Genomic DNA, 22,331 nt, shown 5'->3' with positions numbered 1-22,331 from the left:
CAAGTAGGCTGCCAGAACTGGGGCAAGAGTGCAGAACCCGGTTTGAGGAGATGTGATCACTAGGGAGCCCAGCAATAAGAGAACTGCTCTGGCACTGGGAAAGAGCCACTGAGGGCCTTTGCAGGCCCGTGGGCCTTTGGTCATGAAGGTCCAACCTTCCTGGAATTCTGGAAGCAATTTGTTATCAAACTGAGAATCTGGAAGAATCTGGCACTTAGAAGCCATCAAGGTATGAGGGAACAACCCCATGAACCCCAAAGGCTGCGTGTTCCTGACATGACTGATTGAAGTCACTGAGAAACAGTTGTTAAGGTGGGTATCAGCACATCCTTGGTCAGTTCATACAGCGCTGGCACATTTTTGGAGCAAATCCCTTGCATTGTTGTCTCCATCCTTCAGGATTTTTTCAGCTTCTAAAGGGGAAGGGTGCAATAGCATGCTCTCTCCTTCCATGCCACAGAATGATTAACTGTTTTCTGGATGAGACCCATATTCCCATGTGTGTGTGATTTCTGAAATTTTTAAAAATTGGGTTTGTGAAAAGAATATACGGGGCATGTGATAATTTTTAAAAACAAACAAGCAATGATTATTTCAAAGAAGAAACAAAATCAAATATACCTCAGATTAAATGCATAAAAACCTCAACAGGGTTAGTATCCAAATAATGTATCAGACAACAAATGAAAGTGAACTTGAACTTGAAAGTACAGATAATGAACAGGAAAGGGAAAAATTGAGAGTCAAGGTAATTCATCAAATACTATAGGCAGAGTGCCCATTCATGGGGTTTAATTTGCAGTCAGGGCTGCTGGGATTTGGGTCAAGTCACTCTACCTTCTGAGCCTCAGTTGTGCCCATAGAGAGAATGAAAATTGTTGAAGTATATGATTATCTCTTGGTCCTGCTCATCCCACTCAGCATCGGTAAGAGAACTAAATTTCAAGCTTCTTTCCTTCATCCCTCCCTGCTCAGGCTTCCAGTTGCCAGAGAAAATGTGATCTCTTATTTAAGCAAAGGGAAGCCCCCTGGATGCAGGACCAAGAAAGCCTGAGGAGCTGCTCTTCAGGTGGGTGAGGTGACTGCAGGGATATAAGAGTTACAAGAGGCTTCTAGGAGTTACTGTGAAGTAAATGCTGATTTGGGGGGAGAAAAACCAGCATTGCAATTTTTTTTTTAATTCTGGTGAGATTATTTACTTTTAATCCACATAGCTTTATGAAACATGTTGGGAAAGAAAATTCTAAGGGAAAGGGAAAAACCCTGAAAGAGATAGAAAATATGGGGAAAAAAGACATGAATGTAGTGAAATGGAAAAGCACCACAGATGGGACCCTGAGAAACATAACCTTGAAATTCTGTAGTTAGTAGCTCTTCATGCCCTAATGTAGATGGTGTTTTTACACGCCCAGATGTGCTGCCCTAACAAACCTAAGACCTTCTCAATTTGATTAACAAAAAGAAATACTGTCTATTGCCATCTGGGAAGGGCACCCTTAGTGTGATAGCTAGAATGGAAATTCCTTTTATTATGACAAATGCATCAAACACCATTTTCATGTTTCTCTTCTTTCTATAAATAGGTGGCCCTGAGACCACTCATTCACTGACCCCTCCTGTCCTGGCGTTGGAGATCAGTCCTGGCCAGTGTCCCTGACTCCTCAGGTGATTTTCTCTTTCCAAGTCCATAAAGCTCATCTCCCCAACCCTGATGTTTTTGACTCTTCTCGACTCTTCTCCAGTCTTTGACATTCTTGAGGACTCTCTCCTCCAGGATTTTCTCTTCTCTATGTTTTTAGGATTCGACTCTCTCTGGCTTTCTTCCCTCCCCCATCTGATCAAGATGATATGTTGGCATTGAACAAAACTCCTCTTTGCACCTGCCCCGCTACATAACCTGACTCCATCACTGAGGGCTGCCTCCAGCACTAGAACCAAGCAGCTGCCCTGTGACTACCTGCAGCCACCAAGCTGCCGGCCTCTCTCTTTGGTCCTTCTCTAGCAGCTTCTCACTCTAGACTTGGTTCTTTCCCACTTGGTGTGGCTCCCAATGGCTGAAAGAGGATGAAAGCCACATTAAGAGGGTGAACCCTCATTCAAAGATATGGTCCAGAAAGTCACCTTGTGTGTGTCTAGGAACTTATTCCACTATGACACAGCCTTGTGGGGCCCCCACCAGGGAAATCCCTAGTAAGGAGGTGACAGTCCTAGCAGGGACACAATGACCAGTAAGTGGCCTTGCTTGTTTAAGCCGATATTCAAGAACACAAGCCTTGTGCACGGGCTCTAGAACACGGCTCAGTCCTGAGCAGTAAATCAAAACTTAAGCCAAAACTGCATTAATGTATGCAAAGAGACCCTGGAACACCTCCCTCTGTCAGACTTCTATAATTAGCATGGGACTTATTCAGGGTCTTTCTGGCCATTCACTGAATTATGTGATGACCACTCCACATTGTATCTCTATGAAAGTGACCCATATGATTAATAAAGGACTTTCATTATCATAATAAAGTTTTTGACCTCTTTTTCAGGATCAATAGGTGTTGTGGAGGGCAGCCCCTTGGATTGGAGAAGCCTCCAAATTTCCTTGGGAAGGGAATACTGGACACTACATGTTTTCCTCCTCCACAGACTATAAATATGTCTGCTAGGTAGCAGACCCCTGATACTTCCTCCCACCTGCTACCTGGTTGGACTTGGATGGTGGGCACTGGGCAGTATTGATCTGCCTCCTCAATGATCCTTTCCCCCCACTGCTGCTTCTTGGAGCTCATTCACATCCCCTCATGCTCTATTCTCACCACTTATCCTGAAACTCTGATCCCTAATGGTCACTCTTCCTTCTCTACTGACTTCCTCACTTCCTTTATTCTGGTCAAACCTTTCCCATTCCCTCTTCTTCCTCTGTCCTCCCCTCCCAATGTGTGCTCCAGAATGCTTGCTCCCCTCTCAGAAGAAAATCCATCAGGGTGGAGCTGACATGGCAGAGCACGGCAGGATCTCCATTCAGATTCACTTCCAGGTACAAAATAATGCCTCAAAATAAATTCCCTGGATGGAGAACCAACAAAAGGACAAGGTGAAACATTATTACAGCCCAGAAGTTCAGCAGGAAAGCTCTGTCTCCCTGAGGTTGTTGAGGTGTGAGAAATGAGGGTTGAGAGATCCCCTAACAGCGGTGAGGCCCCCCTGGCCAGTCTGCAGGCTTTGCAAAAGAATTCACAAACCCCAATGGATACAGGCTCCAGGTGTGTGGCAAAGGTGGGTTTGTTACATTGAGAAGACAGCTTTCTTAGGGGGCAAAATCCTGTTAGGACTTCTGCAAAAATGGATTTACAGTGAGAAGCAACTCAGTGGGCTTTCTTGATCAGAAACTAGCAGAGATGGATTGACAGGCCTCAGGTATATGCGGTGGAGCAGTTTGAGGGACTAATCTTTAGTCCAATAGAGGGGATCGATTATGCCCCAAGGCAAGATCTCTAGAGTACTCATATGGGAGTTTCCCTAATGAACAGGAGGGTGGCCCCCTCCCAGAGCCCTGGGGGGTTGAGACCCAGGACCATCTTTCCCCCAAAGAGTCCTTCTAACGGTCTTCCCAAAAATCTCAATTCTTATCGAGGACAGGTGACCCCCAGGCTAGAAAGGAGCAGGGTGCGCCCCAGCAAAGCAGGACTGAGAGCCCATGCCCAGACAGGCCAGCAGCCAGACCCCAAACCCCATAGCAAGAAGCTTGGGAAGCGTCTCCCTAATCACATCTCAATTTAATATGAATTTTAGAAGTCAAGAAATAGAATGGAGAAACACACACACACACACACACACACACACACACACACACACACACACACACGCCAAACAGAAGTAGAGCAGAAAAAGATAGTACGGGAACAGGAAGATGAAAACAGGATGGCAAAGCTGGCCAAGTGGAAAACCCAAATGGAGATGTCTGTGATCCACGAAGAGGGATGGAAGGAGCTCCAAGGAGGACTTACAGCACCTCAGAGAGGGAGAAGACCTGGGAAAAGGGTGGCGGAGCGAGTGGGGAAGCCTGGGAGGAGTTGGAAGTGGAAGAGATGCTCGGGCCGGGGCGGGGCCTGTGGTCCTGGGCCCTTCTGAGGGATGGACCGGGCGGAGCTCTGAAGACCAGGAAGACCCTCCCAGAAGAGGTGGGCAGGAAGCCGGAAGTCTTGGAGCTGGGATCTGGCTGTGTACCCCTGGGCTCCTGCCGATCGCTTTGTCTTCTGGAAAACGGAACCGTGCGCGCATCCCCCAGGTAGGTCGGAGTCCGCGGCTTGCTAGTTTCCAATGGCCACCCCGGCTACCGGGTCCCCTCCTCCTGCTCCTCTTCCTCTGACCTCGTAGACGGTGTCCTTCCGGACCGCCGGAGCACCCCCTTAAGTCTCGCTGCTGGATGAGTCCCCCAACTTCTTGGCTCCCTTTGCCCAGATTGGAGACTTTGGCCTGATTTCAGCCTTGTGATCAGGACCCAGGGGTGCGGTCTCCTTGTCCCCACGTCCAGCTTATTGAGTTAGATTCTCCTTCAGACCCAATCCCCTCGAGACCCCCCCCCCCCCCCCCCGCCGCCGGGAGCGCCCCGCGGCCCCAGTGGCCAAAGCTCTTTCCTGGCCCGCTACGTGAAGCCTCCTTAAGCGGGTTCCCGTCGGTCCCAGACTGGCGGCTGCCGTTAGGCACTCCCAGCCCGGACTCCTCCCCGGCTCCCCGGCTTCCTGCTTTCCCAGCTTCAGCGGCCGCCCTTTACAGCCCTGGTGGCAACGAGGGAAGGAGTCTGCTCGTTCCCTGTGAAGCAGGTGTCCGAATCGGTCAGGCTGGAGGCTGCGCTGGCCCCGTAGCCCTTTTCACCCAGGTAGGAGTTAGAAGCTTCTGCCAGAATGGAAGCTAACAGCCTCCCAGTTTGGGGGAAGAGCATTTGACTCTCTCCAAAAAATAACAGCATGAGGTGACAAACCTATTATGGCCTTTGCATTACAAGCACTAGCAGGTGACCATGGACTCGTGTTTCGATATAACGGGATGAATCTCACAATGGAACAACCCTGGATCCTCACCCCATTCCCTAAAGAGAATTAAATTTCCAGCTTCTCTCCTCATCCCTCCCTGATTTCCCTGCCCAGGCTTCCACTTCCCAGAGAAGATGTGATCTCTTACTTAAGCAAAGTGAAACCACCTGGATGCTGAAGCCAGGAGGCCGGAGGAGCTGCTCCCCAGGTGAGTGAGATGACAGCAGGGACATGAGAGTTCCAAGAGGCTTCTAGGAGTTACTGTGAAGTAAATGCTGGGTTTCAGGGAGAAAGACCAGCCTTGGAATTCTTTTTTTTTTTTTTTTTAATCATAGTGGGTTTATTTATTTTTAATATACATTTCTTCATGAATTATATTGGGAAAGAAAATTCAGAGGAAAAGGGAAAAGCCTTGGGAGAGAAAAAAAAAATTACAGAAAAAAGAAGTGAACATAATATGTGTTGGTTTGTATTCAGTCTCCTCAGTTCTTTTTGTAGATGGCAGTTTCTGTCCAAAGTTTATTGGGATTCAAAGAGATCTTAAAGTAGGGAAAGAGACCCACATGTGGAAAAATGTTTGTGGCAGCCCTTTCTGTAGTGGCAAGAAACTGGCAAAGGGGTGGATGCCCATCAGTGGGGAACAGCCGAATAAGTTATGGCCTGTGAATGTGCAGGAATATTATTGTTCTATAAGAAAAGATCAGCAGGATGATGTCAGAGAGGCCTGGAGAGACTTACATAAACTGAGGCTGAGTGAAGTGAGCAGAACCAGGAGATCATTGTACTGGGCAACAAGATTATACAGTGATCAGTTCTAATGTTCTCTTCAATAATGAGATGATTCAGGACAGTTCCAATGATCTCGTGATAAAAAAAAGAGCCATCTACACCCAGAGAGAGGAGGGAAATTGAGCGTGGTTCACAACATAGCATTTTCACTCTTTTTGTTGTTGTTTGCATTTTACTTTCTTTCTCATTTTTTTTCTCCTGTTTGAGCTGATTTTTCTTGTGCAGCAAGATAATTGTATACATACATATGCATATAGAGGATTTAACGTATATTTCTCCCATGTTTAACATATATTGAATTACTTGCCATCTAGGGGAGGGGTTGGAGGAAAGGGAAGAAAAATTGGAAGTAAAGGTTTTGCAAGGGGTAATGTTGAAAAATTACCTGTGCATATGTTTTGAAGATAAATTTTTGATATTGTATATATAAACAAAGTCTCTTGGGATTACTCGGGATCACTGAACTACTGAGAAGAACCAATCCTTTTCTGGTTGACCATTGCACATCCTGGCTGTTATTGTGTGCAATATATTCCTGGTTGTGCTTGTTTCACTCAGCATCAGTTCATGTAAATATTTCCATGCCTTTCTATAATAAGCTTGTTCATCATTTCTTTAGAGCAATAATAGTCCATAAACTTCATGTACCACAACTTGTTCATCCATTCCCCAGTCGGTGAGCATCCACTCCTTTTCCGATCCTGTGTTACACAAAAAGAGCTTCTGCGAACATCTTTGCACATGTGGATCCTTGTCCCTTTTTTATGATGTCTTTGGGATACAGACCCTGTAGAGACACTGCTGGATGCAAGGCTATGCACAGTTTGATAGCCCTTTGGACACAGTTCCAAATTGCTCTCCACCATGGTTAGATCATTTCAGAAATCAACAATGCTTTAGTGTCCTACTTTTCCCATATCCCCTCTAGTGTTTATAATTTCCTGTGATCTTAGCCAATCTGAGAGGTGTGAGGTGGTACTTCAGAGTTGTAATTTGCATTTTTCTTATCAATAGTGATTTAGAGCATTTTTCCATATAACTATAAATGGCTTTAATTTCCTCATTTGAAAATTGTCTGTTCATATCCTTTGAGCGCTTGTCAATTAAGGAATGACTTGTATTCTTATAAATTTGAAACAGTTCTTTATATATTTTAGAAATGAGACCTTTAGCAGATATATTGGCCATAAAGATTTTTTTCCAGCTTTCTAATTCCTTCTTAATCTCTTTTCTGTTGGTTTAGTTTGTGCAAAAACTTTTTTTTTTTTGTGCAAAAACTTTTAAATTTAATGTAATCAAAGTTGTCCATTTTGCCTTTGATAATGTTCTCTAATTCTTCCCCCTTCTGGAAAGATCTGATAGATAAATTATCCTTTGTTTTCCTAATTGATTTATGGCATCATCCTTTATGCCCAGATCATGTTCCTATCTTCCTCTAAGTAGTAAGAATGAAGGTTCTTTCTGTGTTTTCCCAGGTTTACTGTGAGAATCTAATGTATTTCTGCATGAAGGCCATTTGAAATGTGAGCTAATGGGATTTTTAAGTGATTGATTATATCCATTTAAGACTTTACTCTTTGAATTGACTGAAATTTGTAAGAATTGATAAATAGTCAAAGGATTTGAACAGACAATTTTCAGATGAAACAAATAAAAATCATTTCTAGTCATATGAAAAAATGCTTTAGATCATTATTGGTCTGAGAAATGTAAATTTTAAGACAACTTTGAAGTACCATATCTTTCAGAATGGCTAAGATGATAAGGAAAACATAATGAGGAACATTAAAGGAAATGGGGGAAAACTGGGACACTAATACATTGTTGGAGTTGTGAACTGATCCAATCATTCTGGAGAACAATATGGAACTATGCCCAAAGTGCTATTACACTGTGAATACCTGTATCCCAAAGGCATAAATGAAGGAAAAAGGCCTTCCACGAGTGCAAAAATGTTTGTAGCAGCCTTTTCTGTAATGGAGAGAGGATTATGGGGCTTGAGAAAGAATCACAACCTAGTATTTCACCTTTTTTTTTTTTTTTTTTTTTTTTTTAGTAGTTTGCTTGCATTTGATTTTCTTTCTCATTTTTTCCCTTTTTGATCTGATTATTCTTGTGCAGCATAAAAATTGTGGAAATATGTATAGAAGAATTGTACATGTTTAGTATATATTGGATTACCTGCCATATAAAGGAGGGGGGTGGGGGAAGGAAGGGAGAAGAAAATTTGGAATACAGGATATTGCAAACGTGAATGTTGAAAATTATGTATGCTTATATTTTAAAAATAAAAATTTTTAGTAAAAGAAAGAAATCAAAGATTTTTCTCTTGCCTTTTTAAATAAAAAATAACTGAATTTGTTTTCTGCTGATGGGATCAAGGAGGTATTAATGTATATGTGTCTATCTTACTGTTTGTTCTTGGTTGTTTTTTTCAGAGCAAGAGATCAGACTTGAAATGAAGGACACTACTGAGGACATAAACCTTTCTGTGATAGAACCTCACAAGCCAAGATCCATAAGTCCCTATGACTTTACTTGGAGAGAAATCTGTACTACACGTGAGAAAATCTACACTGGCAAGAAACTGTATGAATGTAACGAATGTGGAAAGGGTTTTAGAAAAAGGGGAACCCTTACAGTACATCAGAGAATACACACGGGAGAGAAACCTTATGCATGTAACCAGTGTGGAAAGGCTTTTAGAAAAAGAGGATCTCTTACTGAACATCAGAGAATCCACTCTGGGGAGAAACCTTATGAATGTAACCAGTGTGGAAAGGATTTTAGAAAAAGGGGAGCTCTTAATGTACATCAGAGGACCCACACTGGGGAGAAGCCTTATGAATGTAACGAATGCGGAAAGGCTTTTAGATATAAGAGAAGTCTTTATGGACATCAGAGAATCCACACTGGGGAGAAGCCTTATGAATGTGACCAATGTGGAAAGGCTTTTAGACAACAACAATCTCTCACTTTACATCAAAGAATCCACACTGGAGAGAAACCTTATGAATGTAACCAGTGTGGAAAGACTTTCAGCTATAAGAAATCACTTACTGTACATCAGAGAATCCACACTGGGGAGAAACCTTATGAATGTAACCAGTGTGGAAAGGCTTTTACAACAAAAGAATCTCTTACTGTACATCAGAGAATCCACACTGGGGAGAAACCTTATGAATGTAAGCAGTGTGGAAAGGCTTTTGTACAAAAGGGAGATCTTACTGTACATCAAAGAATCCACACTGGGGAGAAACCTTATGAATGTAACCAGTGTGGAAAGACTTTCAGCTATAAGGAATCACTTACTGTACATCAGAGAATCCACACAGGGGAGAAGTCTTATGAATGTAACCAATGCAGAAAGACTTTTATACAAAGGGAGTCTCTTACTGTACATCTAAGAATTGATACGGCAGAGAAGTGTTATGAATATAACCGATACGGAGAGACTTTTACATTCAAGAGAAGTCTTTATGAACATCAGAGAAGCCACAATGGAGAGAAATGTCATGTAAGTAATCAATATGGAAAGGGTTTCGTGGTAAATTCTGATTGGTTCTTGCCAGATTTGTGAGGAAATGTAAAGTCATTAAAATAAGGAGGAAAATGAATTTGGTAGAGAACATTGGGAGGGATCAGTCTACAGAAGTCAGCCAGAGCCCTTGTATGAGAAGGGCTTTCTCCTTATGATTTGTAGAACTTTGTGCTTCTGAATTGAATTGTTCAATATAATTGCTACTGGGCTTGGAATCTGGAGCTATGGCTTTTTTGTTTTGTTTTGTTTTATTCTTCTGTGAGTGATCTCTGAATTCTTTCCTTTGTAATTTCAGTTTTTCTCTGTTCAGAAATTTTGGCCAGTTCTCTTGGATTGTTTTCTTCATCCTTGAGTCCATTTTCCCTTGTTACGTGTTTCTAGGAAGATCCATGATCTTTAGGGTGTCTGTGTGCTTGCTGTCTTAGAATAGAATGCACATTATTTAAGCAAGGGGCCATTTTAAAAAAATGTTCTTGTTTTTTATTTCACTTCTTCTAGGCTGTTCTTTCCTTTTTGAGTATTTCCAGTCCCTCACTATTCTCTTTCTTTTTTTTCCTTTCAGGAGGTTTGCCAAGGCAGATTCTAAGATTTCTGTTCCCATTGCTCTTGGCCGTTTTATAAATGTTTCATATTTAAGAAGATGCCATAAATAAGTCTTTTACCTCTAGTTCATCTCTTTTTCATTCTTCTCAATCTACATTTCTTCATTCCCCTTTTCCCTTTAAATTCTCTTGTAGATTTCCTTTCTTCTTTTGTCTTTTAGCTATTCCTGTCCATTGTTTTTTAGATTTCCTCCATTTTTCTTCTGTTAGGATTGACTTTTATAATAAGTATATTAAGTATAATAAGTAATGTACTTGGTTCACACCTTTAAAGGAGTTTACACCTTTAAAGGAGCTCACTCATTGGTTCTTTAAGGAGTTCCCACAAGTCCATGGAGTACCCACAAACCAACATTGAGTGGAAAAGTCAGTTTGGATTGGGTCAAGGAGAAGACTTCCCAGGAAAACTTCAGGGAAGCTCGAGGAGATTCAGAGCAAGGATTCAGTGGATTCGCAATTCCAGCAGATTCACAAGTCTAAAGGAAAAGCCTGCTCATAGACTTCCAGGAGATTCACATCTAGGAATGAATTCTGGGAAACCCACAATCCCACACTCTTGGAGGCAGTCTGATACATTCCCACGTCTACTGGCTGGCTGGAGGCTTTGAATTCAGAGGGAGATAGAGACTAAAGCTGGTCTTTATCTTTTCCCATACACTTACTAGAGTCAAAGGCTCCAAGGTGACCTTCTGAGTTCTGCCATGTAGGAAATTTCTTAGAAGCCATTGCTGAAATGTGGATTACACAATGATCATGAGGAGGTCAGAGTAGCCCTTCCTACTTAGAAACAAATATGTCACAAGCTCACAAAGGCCATTCTCTTTGGCAAAAGGTAGGTTTATTTAGGAAAAGAGATTATAGAGAAAATAGAACCTGCAGAGGGACATATGAAATAGTGCTGAAAGAGCAATAGGGTTACCAGGAAAATAATTTGGAAGGCTCCATTAAAGGAATATGGGGTATTATTCCATTGGCTGACAGCCTAGAAACATAAAGGAGTTTAGCAAACTAATCAGTGTTAGTTATCTATACTTTATATATGCTATATATAACTAGCTATAGTAAGGATAAAGTCAACGTTAACTTGAAATACATTCAATAATAAGACTTTTCACAGCTTTATTCCAATTAATTCTATAAAATGCTTTTCTGTTATGGCTTTTTATTTACCAGATATATGCATGGGTGATTTTACAGCATTGACAATTGCCAAACCTTTTGTTCCAATATTTCCCCTCCTTCCCCCCTCCCCCAGATGGCAGGTTGACCAATACATGTTCAATATGTTAAAATATGAATTAAATACAATATATGTATACATGTCCAAACAGTTATTTTGCTGTACAAAAAGAATCGGATTTGAAACAGTGTACTAATGGTACTAAACTAATGGTTTCCTTGCTTGTGAAGGAAATAAAAAATGCAGGTGGACAAAAATAGAGGGATTGGGAATTCTCTGTAATGGTTCAGAGTCTTCTCCCAGAGTTCTTCAGCTGGGTGTAGCTGGTTCAATTCATTACTGTCCTATTGGAACTGATAAAATGCTTTTCTAAAAACTTAATAAGTCTCTTAATGATTGTGCTTAAAGGTTCCTGACTCTGACCCTCAGAAATGCCATGAGGTTTGAGCAAATTGTTTCTCTGCTTCAGTTTCCTCCTGTGAATTAGGGAGGATTGGTTGGATTTTTAAATTCTAAAGTGACTTTCAGCTCTACATCTCATGACTTTGGTGCTTTAGGACTTGATGACATTCAGGGATGTGGCTGTGGACTTCACCCGAGAGGAGTGGGGCCTTTTGGACCCTCCTCAGAGGGAGCTGTACAAGGAGGTCATGATGGAGAATGCCCGGAACCTGCTCTCTCTGGGTATGAACAATTCTTGGCTAACTTTGAATCTGCCATCAAGGGGCTTATCTTCATTTCTTGGTTACTGGGTTAAAGAGTGTATCAGGAAGGAGAAAGTGCTGGGCTGCTGAGTGCAAGCAACAGTCTTCCTGTATGTCTGCCTTGTGTGATAGAAAACTGAAGGTGTCCTTTATTGTTCCTGAAGCTGTCTTTTCACCTATTATGTTCTGGGCCTTGTGCTTTCTTTATAATACATTAACAAAAATAATGTTTAAGAAAAACTTCCAGCAAATAACTTATTCTATTTATTCTAAATATCCAAATTAATTATAAAGCACAAATGTAGAAAGATGTGATTTGCATCCAGATAAAGAACTAATAGAAACATATGTGGCATAGTTTTATTTCAGGCCCAATATCACTTTTTATCCAAGTATGGAGTTAGAACCTTCTGCTAGAATGGAACCTAATAGGATAACGGGAGGGGGAGGAGGAAAGAGCATTTGACTGTATCTCTAAAAAAGGCGTACAACAGGGTGATGGGGCAAGGCCTGTCCTAGATTTCTTGCGTTACAAGTACTGTACTCATAGGTTTCAATATAATGGGGTGAATCTCAATGGAGCAGCTCTGGATCCTCTCCCCAATCCCTAAAGAGAACTCAGTTTCAAGCTTCTCTCTTCATCCCTCTCTGATCTCCATACCCAGGGCTTCCAGTTCCCAGAGAAGATGTGATCTCCTATTTTAAGCAGAGGGAAGCCCCCTGGAAGCTGGACCAAGAAGGCCTGAAGAGCTGTTCTCCAGGTGAGTGAGGTGACAGCAGGGATATGAGCAGTACTAGTGATTTCTGGGAGTTCCCCTGAAAAAAATACTGGCTTTGGGTGAGAAAGATTAGCATTGTTATTGTTTTTCAGATTCCCCTATGCCAGTCACTGAATCTCAGTTTCCCATTTATAAAATGAGTGGGAGGCACTCCATGGCCTTGTAGGCCCCGTCCAATGATCATGTGGGATCCTATAAGAAGTCATTGTTTGCACTTTAGGGCAATGCAATTCTCATAAAAGTGGAAAAAGGGGCATCAGGTTGCCCTAGATGAGCCAGTTCTTAGAACTTCTCCAGGTCAGCATTTAAGTGCCTGCTCTAAGCCAGGCCTGGGCTGTGCCCCAGGAACATAAAGAGAGACAAGGGACTTCCCCTGCTCTCCTGGAGGTCACAGACTGCTGGGGCAGACAGCACACCAGTGAGTATGTAGAAACCCTCTGTGGGCCAGATAAATTAGATAAATTTAGTGCCTCCCTAAATCACTAAGTAATTAAGGAAATGATGGTATAAGAAGGAGAGTAAAATCGGGGAGATAATGGTCAAAATGAAATAGCACACCTAGCATTTGTACAGCACCTGCTGTGACATGCAGTGTGTCAGTGTTGTTTCATTTTATCCTCAGGAGAACCCTAGGACTCGGGTGCAGTTATTGGACCCTTTTTATACATAAAGGAACTGAGGCAAACAGAGGTCTTGTAAGTCAACTAGCAATTTGTCCAGGTGGGATGAACACTCAGGTCTTGCTAATTCAAGGCCCTGTTACACTTTTTCCCTTGTTCCCTCAGCTCTATTATGATTCTGAAACAGATGTGATGAAAACAGTCACAAGTGTATGAGGTGGACAGTGGAAGCAAACATGAGCAAGCTCCCCTTGAAAGGTGCAATCTCATTTCTTTAAATATTAACCAGTGGAAATTACTTACTAATTACCATTAAAATAAGCTATATTTCCATTGACTTAAATAGCAAATGTACTCAAAAGTCAATTTCAAATCTTACATTATGTTGTTTTCTTGTTTTTTTTTTTAAATAATGTTTAATTCACAAATACATCATTTGAAAGAATAGAATATATTCAGATTTTTTTTTTTAATTACCACTGGTAAAGTAGCTTATCTCCCTGACACTCTACTTTAATCCACATTGCCAAACAAATCCTTTGAGAAATTGCCACAAGGACGAAGAGAAACATAAAAAAAGGATAAATTCAAATTAAGAGACCACCTCAGCATGTCAACGAGTGGCTCTTTAGGGCTTTTTTTGTGGAAGGGTTGTGGTCTCCCATGGTGATTTCAGGATGGCCTGGACCGGGCATTCCTGTGACTGGTTTTCAAGGAGGCTGCCAGCACTGGGGCAAGAGTGCAGAACCCGGTAGTCTCTTTATCTGGTGATTACAGGTTTGAGAAGATGTGATCACTAGGGAGCCCAGCAATGAGAGAACTGCTCTAGCACAGGGAGGGAGCCACTGAGGGCCTTTGCAGGCCTGTGGAACTTTGGTCATGAATGTCCAAACTTCCTGGAATTCTGGAAATAATTTGGTGTCAAATTGAGAATCTGTAAGAATCTGTGGCACTTAACACCTGTCAGAGTTTGAGGGAAGCTCATCATGAACCCCGAAAAGTGTGTGTTCCTGATCATGACTGTTTGAAGTCACTGAGAAATATAGTTGAAAAGGTAGGGCTATAAGCACATACTTGTTGTCCAGAGGAGAATTTACCACTTAAAACAGCACTGGCACATTTGGGGTCAAATCCCTCAGATCATTGTCTCAATCCTTCAAGGGTTTTTTTTGAACTTTTAAAGGGGAAAGGTGCAATAGGTGCCCTTCTATGCCACAGGATGATTAATTCTGTTTACTGGATGAGACACATATTCTCATGTGTGTGTAATTGCCTGCAATTTTTAAAAATTGGGTTTTGTTAAAGAATATGCAGGGTCATGTGATGATAAATTTTTAAAAACAAATAAGCAATAATTATTTCAAAGAAGAAAAACATTAGAACAAAATCACATATACATCAGATAAAATACGTAAAAACCTCAATAGGGTTAGTATTCAAATAATATATCAGGAAAAAAAATTGAAAGTGATAAGTTGAAAGTGCAGACAATGAATGGGAAAGGCAAAAATTGAGAGTGAAGACAATTTATCAAATACTATAGGCAGAGCCTGCCCAGTTTCCAGTCAGGGCTGCTGGGATTTGGGTTAAGTCACTCAACCCTTCTGAGCTGATAGTCTGAGTTGTGCCCATAGTGAAAATAAAAATACTTTCTGTGTTATCCCAGGTTTACTGTGAGAATTCAATGTATTTGAGCATAAAGCTCATTAGAAATTAAATCCTTGGGGCAGCACAGTGGTGAATTGGATAGAGCACCAGCCCTGAAATCAGGAATACCTGAGTTCAAATCAGGTTTCAGACACTTAACTCTTCCTAGATGTGTGATCCTAGGCAAGTCATTTAACCCCAAATGGCTCAGTTTAAAAAAATAATAAATGAAAAAATAAAATAAATCCTCCTTGGGATGTGAGTTAATAAGATTTTTAAGTGATTGATTCTGCCCATTTAAGGTTTTTCTCTTTGAATTGACTGATTTATAAGAATACAAGCCATCTCTAATTCACAAATGGTCAAAGGATTTGAAAAATTTTAAGATGAAAAAATAAAAACCATTTCTAGTCCTATGAAAAAATGTTCTAAATCACTATTGTCAGAGAAAAGTGAATTAAGACAATTCTGAGTTACTATTGTACATCTCTCAGATTGGCTAAGATAACAGGAAAAGATAATGATGAATGTTGGATGGGATGTGGAAAACTGGGAGACTAATACATTGTTGGGGTAGTGAACTGAACCAGTCAATCTGGAGAAAAATGTGGAAGTAAGCCCAAAAGGCTGTCACCCTGTATATACCTTCTAATCCAGCTGTGTCTACTAAATCTGTATCCTAAAGAGATGATAAAGGATGGAAAAGGAGTCACATGTGCAAAAATGTTTGTAACATCCCTTTCTGTAGTAGAGAGAGGACTATGGCAATTGAATAAGCATCACAATCTAGGATTTCACCTATTTTTTTTAATTTGCTTGCATTTTGTTTTCTTTTTTTCTTTTTTCCCTTTTTGATCTGATTTTTCTTGTGCAGCATAAAAGTTGTGAATGTATAGAAGAATTGCACATGTTTAACATACATTGGATTACTTGCCATCTGGAGGAGGGGGATGGGGGAAGTAAGGGAGAAAAAAATTTGGAACACAAGTTTTGCAAGAGTGAATGTTGAAAATAATATATGAATATATTTTGAACATAAGTTTTATTAAAAAAGGAAAAAAAACATTTTTCTCTTTGCATAGGGAAATAGAAAATAACTGAGATTCTGTTCTGGTGATGGAGGGAAGGGGATATTAATATATATGTGTGTGTAGTATCTATTTTATTGTTTATTGTTGGTTGTTTTTTCAGAGCAAAAGATCAGACTTGAAATGAAGGACACTACTGAGGAGATAAGCCTTTCTGTGGTAGAACCTCACAGGCCAAGATCCATAAGTCCCTGTGACTTTACTTGGACAGAAATATGTGCTACACATGAGAAAATCCACAGTGGCAAGAAACCTTATGAGTGTAACCAATGTGGAAAGGGTTTTAGAAAAAAGGGAACCCTTACAGTACACCAGAGAATCCACACTGGAGAGAAACCTTATGAGTGTAACCAGTGTGGAAAGGCTTTTACTGAAAGGAAAACTCTTACTGGACATCAGAGAATCCACACTGGGGAGAAACCTTATGAATGTAACCAGTGTGGAAAGGCTTTTAGACAAAAGGGAGATCTTACTGTACATCAGAGAATCCACAGTGGAGAGAAACCTTACCAATGTAACCAATGTGGAAAGACTTTTAGACAAAAGGGAGCTCTTACTAAACATCAGAGAAGCCATGCTGGGGAGAAACCTTATGAATGTAACCAATGTGGAAAGAGTTTTTAAGGGAAGTCTTATTGGACATTAGATCAGCCACGCTGAAAAGAAATATTATATAAATTATGAATACGGAAAGGGTTTGGTAGAAAATACTGATTGGTTTTTGCCAGATTTGTGAGGAAATATAAATGTATTAAAATAAGGAGGCAAATGAATTTGGTAGACAACATTGAGAGACATCAGTCTACAGAGGTCAGCCAGATCCCTTGTATCCCTTCTATCACACTGTTTCCTTGATGAAGGACTGCTGTAGATGCCTCTTTTGTAGCAAAAACTGATATTTCCAAGAGTTTTTGAGTGACTCTTTCAACCACATCGGATAAAGCCAGTTCAACCTGTCTCAAAGTTTCTTGATATTCTTTTGTAAGCTGATGTGGTGAATTTAAAGCAGTGTCTCTCCTTAAAATGTCATACAATGGTTGCAATTGATATATATTTAAGCCTAATAATGTATGTATCCATTGGATATCTTCTATCAATTTCTGAAAATCATTTAGGTATTTAGCTTCTCTGTTCTTAAAGAAAGCTTTTGTACTGTGAGTACCTTAGGATATACTTCATATGCTAAATATTGAAAAGGAGCATGTCTTTGAATTTTTTCTGTGGATATATACAATTGGTAGTTCCTTACTATTTCTATGGTCTTTTATAGACATGCTTCTAACATTTGCTCCTCGGGTGCACATCCCAAAATATCATCCATATAATAAGAGCAGCAGCCACATACATTTGGCACATAGTAGGACTGTTTTTCATTCCCTGTGGCAAAACTGTCCATTCATATCTTTTATAAGGCTCAGCTAAGTTAACGCTGGGCACTAAAAGGCAAATCTTGTCATAGCCTCCTTATCTAGAGGAATAGAATAGAAACAGTCCTTAATGTCTGTAACCCACAGAGGCCTTCTTTAGGCAATTAAGTAGGAGACAGAAGTCCAGGCTAAAAAGTTCCCATAGTTTCCATCTATTCATTTACTTTTCTCAAATCAGTCAACATCCTCTATTTTCCAGATTATTTTTTTACAGCAAATACAGGGAATTCCAAGTATTTATAGAAGGTTGTAAGTGTCCTTGGTCAAGTTGCTCCTGTACTATATCTAATAAGGCCTGAATTTTATCTTAGGCTAAGGTGCATCAGTTTTCCATTGAATAGGAACAGGTGAGAGTGTTGGCAGGCCTTCAATAGCAGCCCTGACTAAAATACTGAAGTACTCATTTGTAATCCTAACTGTTGTAAGATGTCTCTTCCCCACAGATTGATGGGGATTTTTTCTACTACAAAAGGAGTAAAAACTCCTATTTCACCTTCAAATGTCCATCTCAAAGGGGTAGCACTAACTTCAGCTGCTATTGACGCTCCTACATCAGACATATGGGTGTCTGCTTCAATCTTTGGCCAATGACTGGGCCAATTGGCACCCCTAATGACTGTGTGATCTGCACCTGGGTTTACCAATTCTTCCAATAATATGCCATATACATAGATTGTTCAACTGTAACAGCTGCAGTCTAGAATATTCCTGGATTCTGTTTTTGGGAGTCAAAATCTGGGTAAATATCACTAGAATGCCTAGAAGAATATCAGGGAAGATTCAAAATATATACCAATAAATTACCAGAACAAGAAAATAAGTAGAAGGAATTATATTCATGACAGTCCATTTTTAAAAATTTCCTTTTAAATTGTTCTTTGGTTCTCTGCTACCTATCTTGTTTTTTTCCCCTTTCATGCCCCCCAATTCCCAAGCAAGATATAATTATGTATACATATATAGATATATCCATCCATACTCATACTCACAAACATCTCCCCTCACTTACACATACAAAGCTTTCTTATTCCTGCTGACTCTTTAATTAAACTCAGCTTCATAACTTACTTTGTTATTACTTAACTTCTCCCCATCCAAGGATTCCCTCACTTGTCTTTCTTCAATCATTGCTTCCTTATTAGTCCATCTCTCCCCTCATAGGGTGCTCTGACCTTCATGGTATATATGGAATGTTGCCTTTTGAAACCATCCCAAATATGAGTAGGTTTTCAGAACTATGAGCATTCCTTCCCCTTCTAATGCCTCTATCTTTTCTTACTCTGTATCTCATTTGTATAACATGATTACTCTTTTTTTTTTTAACATGATTACTCTTTTTCAATTATTTTCTTGATTATAGCTCTTTATTTACAAAACATATGCATGGGTAATTTTTTCAACATTGACCCTTGCAAAATCTTCTGCTCCAAATTTCCCTTTCCTTCCTCCCACCCCCTCCTCTAGATGGCAAGTAGCCCAATACATATTAAATAGTTAAAATATATGTTAAATGCAATATACACACATATTTATACAGTTATCTTGCTGCACAAGAAAAATTGGATCTAGAAAGAAAAAAAAAAACCTGAAAAGGAAAACAAAAATGCAAACAAACATCAACAGAAATAGTGAAAATGCTATGTTGTCCATACTCATATCCTATAGTCTTCTCTCTGGGTGTTTATGTCTCTCTTAATTATTGAACAATTGGAACTGGTTTGAATATTCTCATTGTTGAAGAGTCATATCCATTAGATTTGATTATCACATAATCTTCTTGTGCCTTTCCCTCTTTAACATCTCTTTGGATATAAGCCCAGTAGAAACACTGCTGGATCCAAGAATATGCACAGTTTGATAACATTTCGAACATAGTTCCAAATTGCTGTCTAGAATGGCTGGATCTGTGCACAACTCCACCAACAATGTATCAGTGTCCCAGTTTTCTCACATCCCCTCCAACATTCTTCATTATCTCTTCCTGTTATTTTAGCCAATGTGAGAGGTGTGTAGTGGTACCTCAGAGTTATATTAATTTGCATTTCTCTGATCAATAGTGATTTGGAACACCCTTTATATGTTTAGTATTGATTTGGCTTCTTTACTTATGGTACCCTTTAATAAGATGTAGTTTCCTTCCTTATCTCTTTTAATTAGATCTATCTTTGTTTTTACTTGATCTGAGATCAGGATTGCTATCCCTCCTTTTTTTTACTTCACCTGAAACATAATAATTCTACTCCAGCCCTTTATCTTCACTCTGTATATATCACTGCGTTTTAAATGTGTTTCTTGTAAACAATATATTGTAGGATTCTGGCTTTTAATCCAGTCTGCTATCCCCTTCTGTTTTATGGGAGAGTTCATTCTATTCATATTCACAGTTAAAATAACTAATTCAGTATTTCATGCCATCTTATGTACCCTAAATTATGCTTTTCTTTCCTTTCCCCCTTTCCTCCTCCCCAGTATCTTGCTTTTGATAACCACTTCCCTCAAACTGTCCTCCCCCTTTAGAGCCACTCCCCCTTTCTACACCTTTCCCCTAATTCTTTTGTTTTTCTTTTATTAGTCTTTCCCTTTCTTTTCCCCCTTTCTCTCCTACTTCCTTATAAGGTGAGACAAGTTTCTCTGTGAAACCAACTATGTCTGATAATCTCTCTTAGAGCCAAATCTGATGAGACTAAGATTCACACAATGCTTATCCACTCTCCTTTCTTTCCCTAAATTATAATAGATTTTCTTTGCCTCTTCTTGAGATGTAATCTCTCTTATTTTACCTTCTTTCCCCCTTTTAAGTGTACAATACTCTTTTCACCTCTGATTTCTTTTTCATATTTTCAAAATAAAATCAAATATAACCATAGTCTCTAAGTATACCCATAACAAAAATATAGTTCTTGAGTTTTTTTGTTTTGTTTTGTTTTAACCTCTTTATGCTTCTCTTGAGTTCTGTGTTTGGAGATCAAATTTTTTGTTCAGTTCTACTCTTTTCATTAGAAATAGATGAAATTCACATATATCATCGAATGTCCATCTTCTTTCCTGAAAAATAATGCTCATTTTAGCTGGAAAGCTTCTTCTTGGTTCCTATGCCTTTAGGAATATCAGATTCTAGCCCTTTCAATCCTTTAAGGTGGAAGTTGCTAGATCCTGAGTAATCCTAATTGTGTCTCCTTGGTATTTAAATTGTTTCTTTCTGGCTGCTTGAAATATCTTTTTCCTTGATGAATGTTTCTGAAATTTAGACACAATATTCCTTGGGGATTTAATTTTGGAGTCTCTTTCAGTAGGTGATCAGTGAATTCTTTTGATGGCTATTTTACCTTTTGTATCTAAAATATCAGGGTAGTTTTCTTTTATGATTTTCTGTAAGGTAGTATCTAGGTTCTTTTGTTCATCATGGGTTTCAGGAACATCAATACTCCTTAGATGTGTCTCTCCTAGATCTATTTTCCAGGTCAGTTGTATTCCCCAAGAAATATTTCATATTTTCTTCTCTTTTTTCATTTTTTTGTTTTTGTTTGATTCTTGAAGTCTTATTGAATCATTCACTTCTGTTTGTTCAATTCTAATTTTTAGTGCATTATTTTCTTCAGTTACCTTTTTTATCTCCTTTTTAATTGGCTAATTGACTTTTTTTATTCATTGCCTTCTTTTTCCATTTCACAAATTTTGTTTTTCAGTGAATTGGTGTCTTTTTTATATCTCTTTTGTAGGGCATTATATGCTTTTTCCATTCCTTCTTGCAATGATCTCATTTCATTTCCCCATTTTTCTTCTAGTTTTCTTTTAAATTGCCCTGGGGCAGTTTTGTTGATTGATTTTTCAGTGCTGGATACTCTGGGCTAGGTCTGTGGTTCTGGGACTCAGTGGTTTACAATTTGTCTTTTACAGAGTGGCCTAAGAGGCTCACAGTAGATTCCCAGGTACTTGGAAGCTATAAAACTCTTGACTTCCAGCTCCAGCTTTTTGCCTTGATCTCCCTGTTTTATGATCTGGGCTCAGCAGACTGTCCCCCTACCCATTTGAAACAGATATGCTCTAAAGTTCTTCTAAGATAACTTCTAGAAATGTGTTGTACTCCAGATATTTATGGGTTCTGTGACTCCAAGACCAGTTTAGAGACTTAATCTGTTGTTGGTTTGAGATAAGATCAGAGGAGGTCACAGAGGGTCATGTCTGTTTTCCACCATCTTGGCTCTGCTCCCCCATTTCTGGAAAATTAACATATTAAAGCCAATATGCAAGATTAGTTTTAAGGAACTTCAAGTGGATAAATTGTTTCTGTTTCCTGCATGGAAATGACTGACATCAGGAAGAGAGTAGCTCAGAAGAATGATTTATACAAATCAGGTGCAGAGGAAGAGTAAAGAAAGCTGTTAGAAGGAGGAAGAGGATTCTTCGTTCTGAAAACCTCACATCAGGAATGGGTTAAATAAGCAACATTACTTCTATGGCATAAAGAGTATAGCACTATAAGTGAGGGAGTGACAGCTCCCTCAACACAAAGACAAGATAAAGAATTAAGGGAGAAAAGAAAGGCTGAGGGGGATGCAAAGCTGAGGAGAGAAAATAAAGGAGGGATCCATGTATGCAGGAAAGTTAATAGTTAAGAGCACATCAAAGATAAGAAGTAGAAGACTTGGCAGAGACAGGAATGAAGAGATGTGCATAATAAACACTACAACAGATCAGGAGTTGAATTTATTAGAAAAAGAAAAGAAGAAAAATGACAGAAACTTTCACTATATCTCAACCATTCTAATAGTCTTTTAGTTACAAGTTTACATATGGGTAACTGCATGTGTGTGTTTATGTGTGTGAGAGTATATCTAGATATGTATGCATGTTGCTCTATGTATACATACATATAGTGTGTGTGTTGTGTGCATGTGTGTGTATTAATCATAGGCTGCTTAGGGGAAGTGGG

General features: G+C 39.7%; 1 protein-coding gene across 1 annotated transcript in view; it reads left to right on the top strand.

The window, feature by feature from the left end:
- The window catches only part of LOC141559143 (uncharacterized), a 41,675-nt gene extending 23,460 nt beyond the window's left edge, over positions 1–18,215 (top strand). Inside the window, 4 exon segments of the mRNA XM_074297277.1 lie at positions 8,343–9,327; positions 11,691–11,817; positions 12,503–12,598; positions 16,075–18,215. Coding sequence (XP_074153378.1) covers positions 8,343–9,327; positions 11,691–11,817; positions 12,503–12,598; positions 16,075–16,595 — 1,729 coding nt within the window. The 3' untranslated portion in view covers positions 16,596–18,215.
- Positions 18,216–22,331: the final 4,116 nt, after the last annotated feature.

The sequence above is a fragment of the Sminthopsis crassicaudata genome, chromosome 2, assembly GCF_048593235.1.
Source record: "Sminthopsis crassicaudata isolate SCR6 chromosome 2, ASM4859323v1, whole genome shotgun sequence".
Classification (NCBI taxonomy): Eukaryota; Metazoa; Chordata; class Mammalia; order Dasyuromorphia; family Dasyuridae; genus Sminthopsis; species Sminthopsis crassicaudata.
This window is presented reverse-complemented; position numbering and strand designations above follow the sequence as displayed.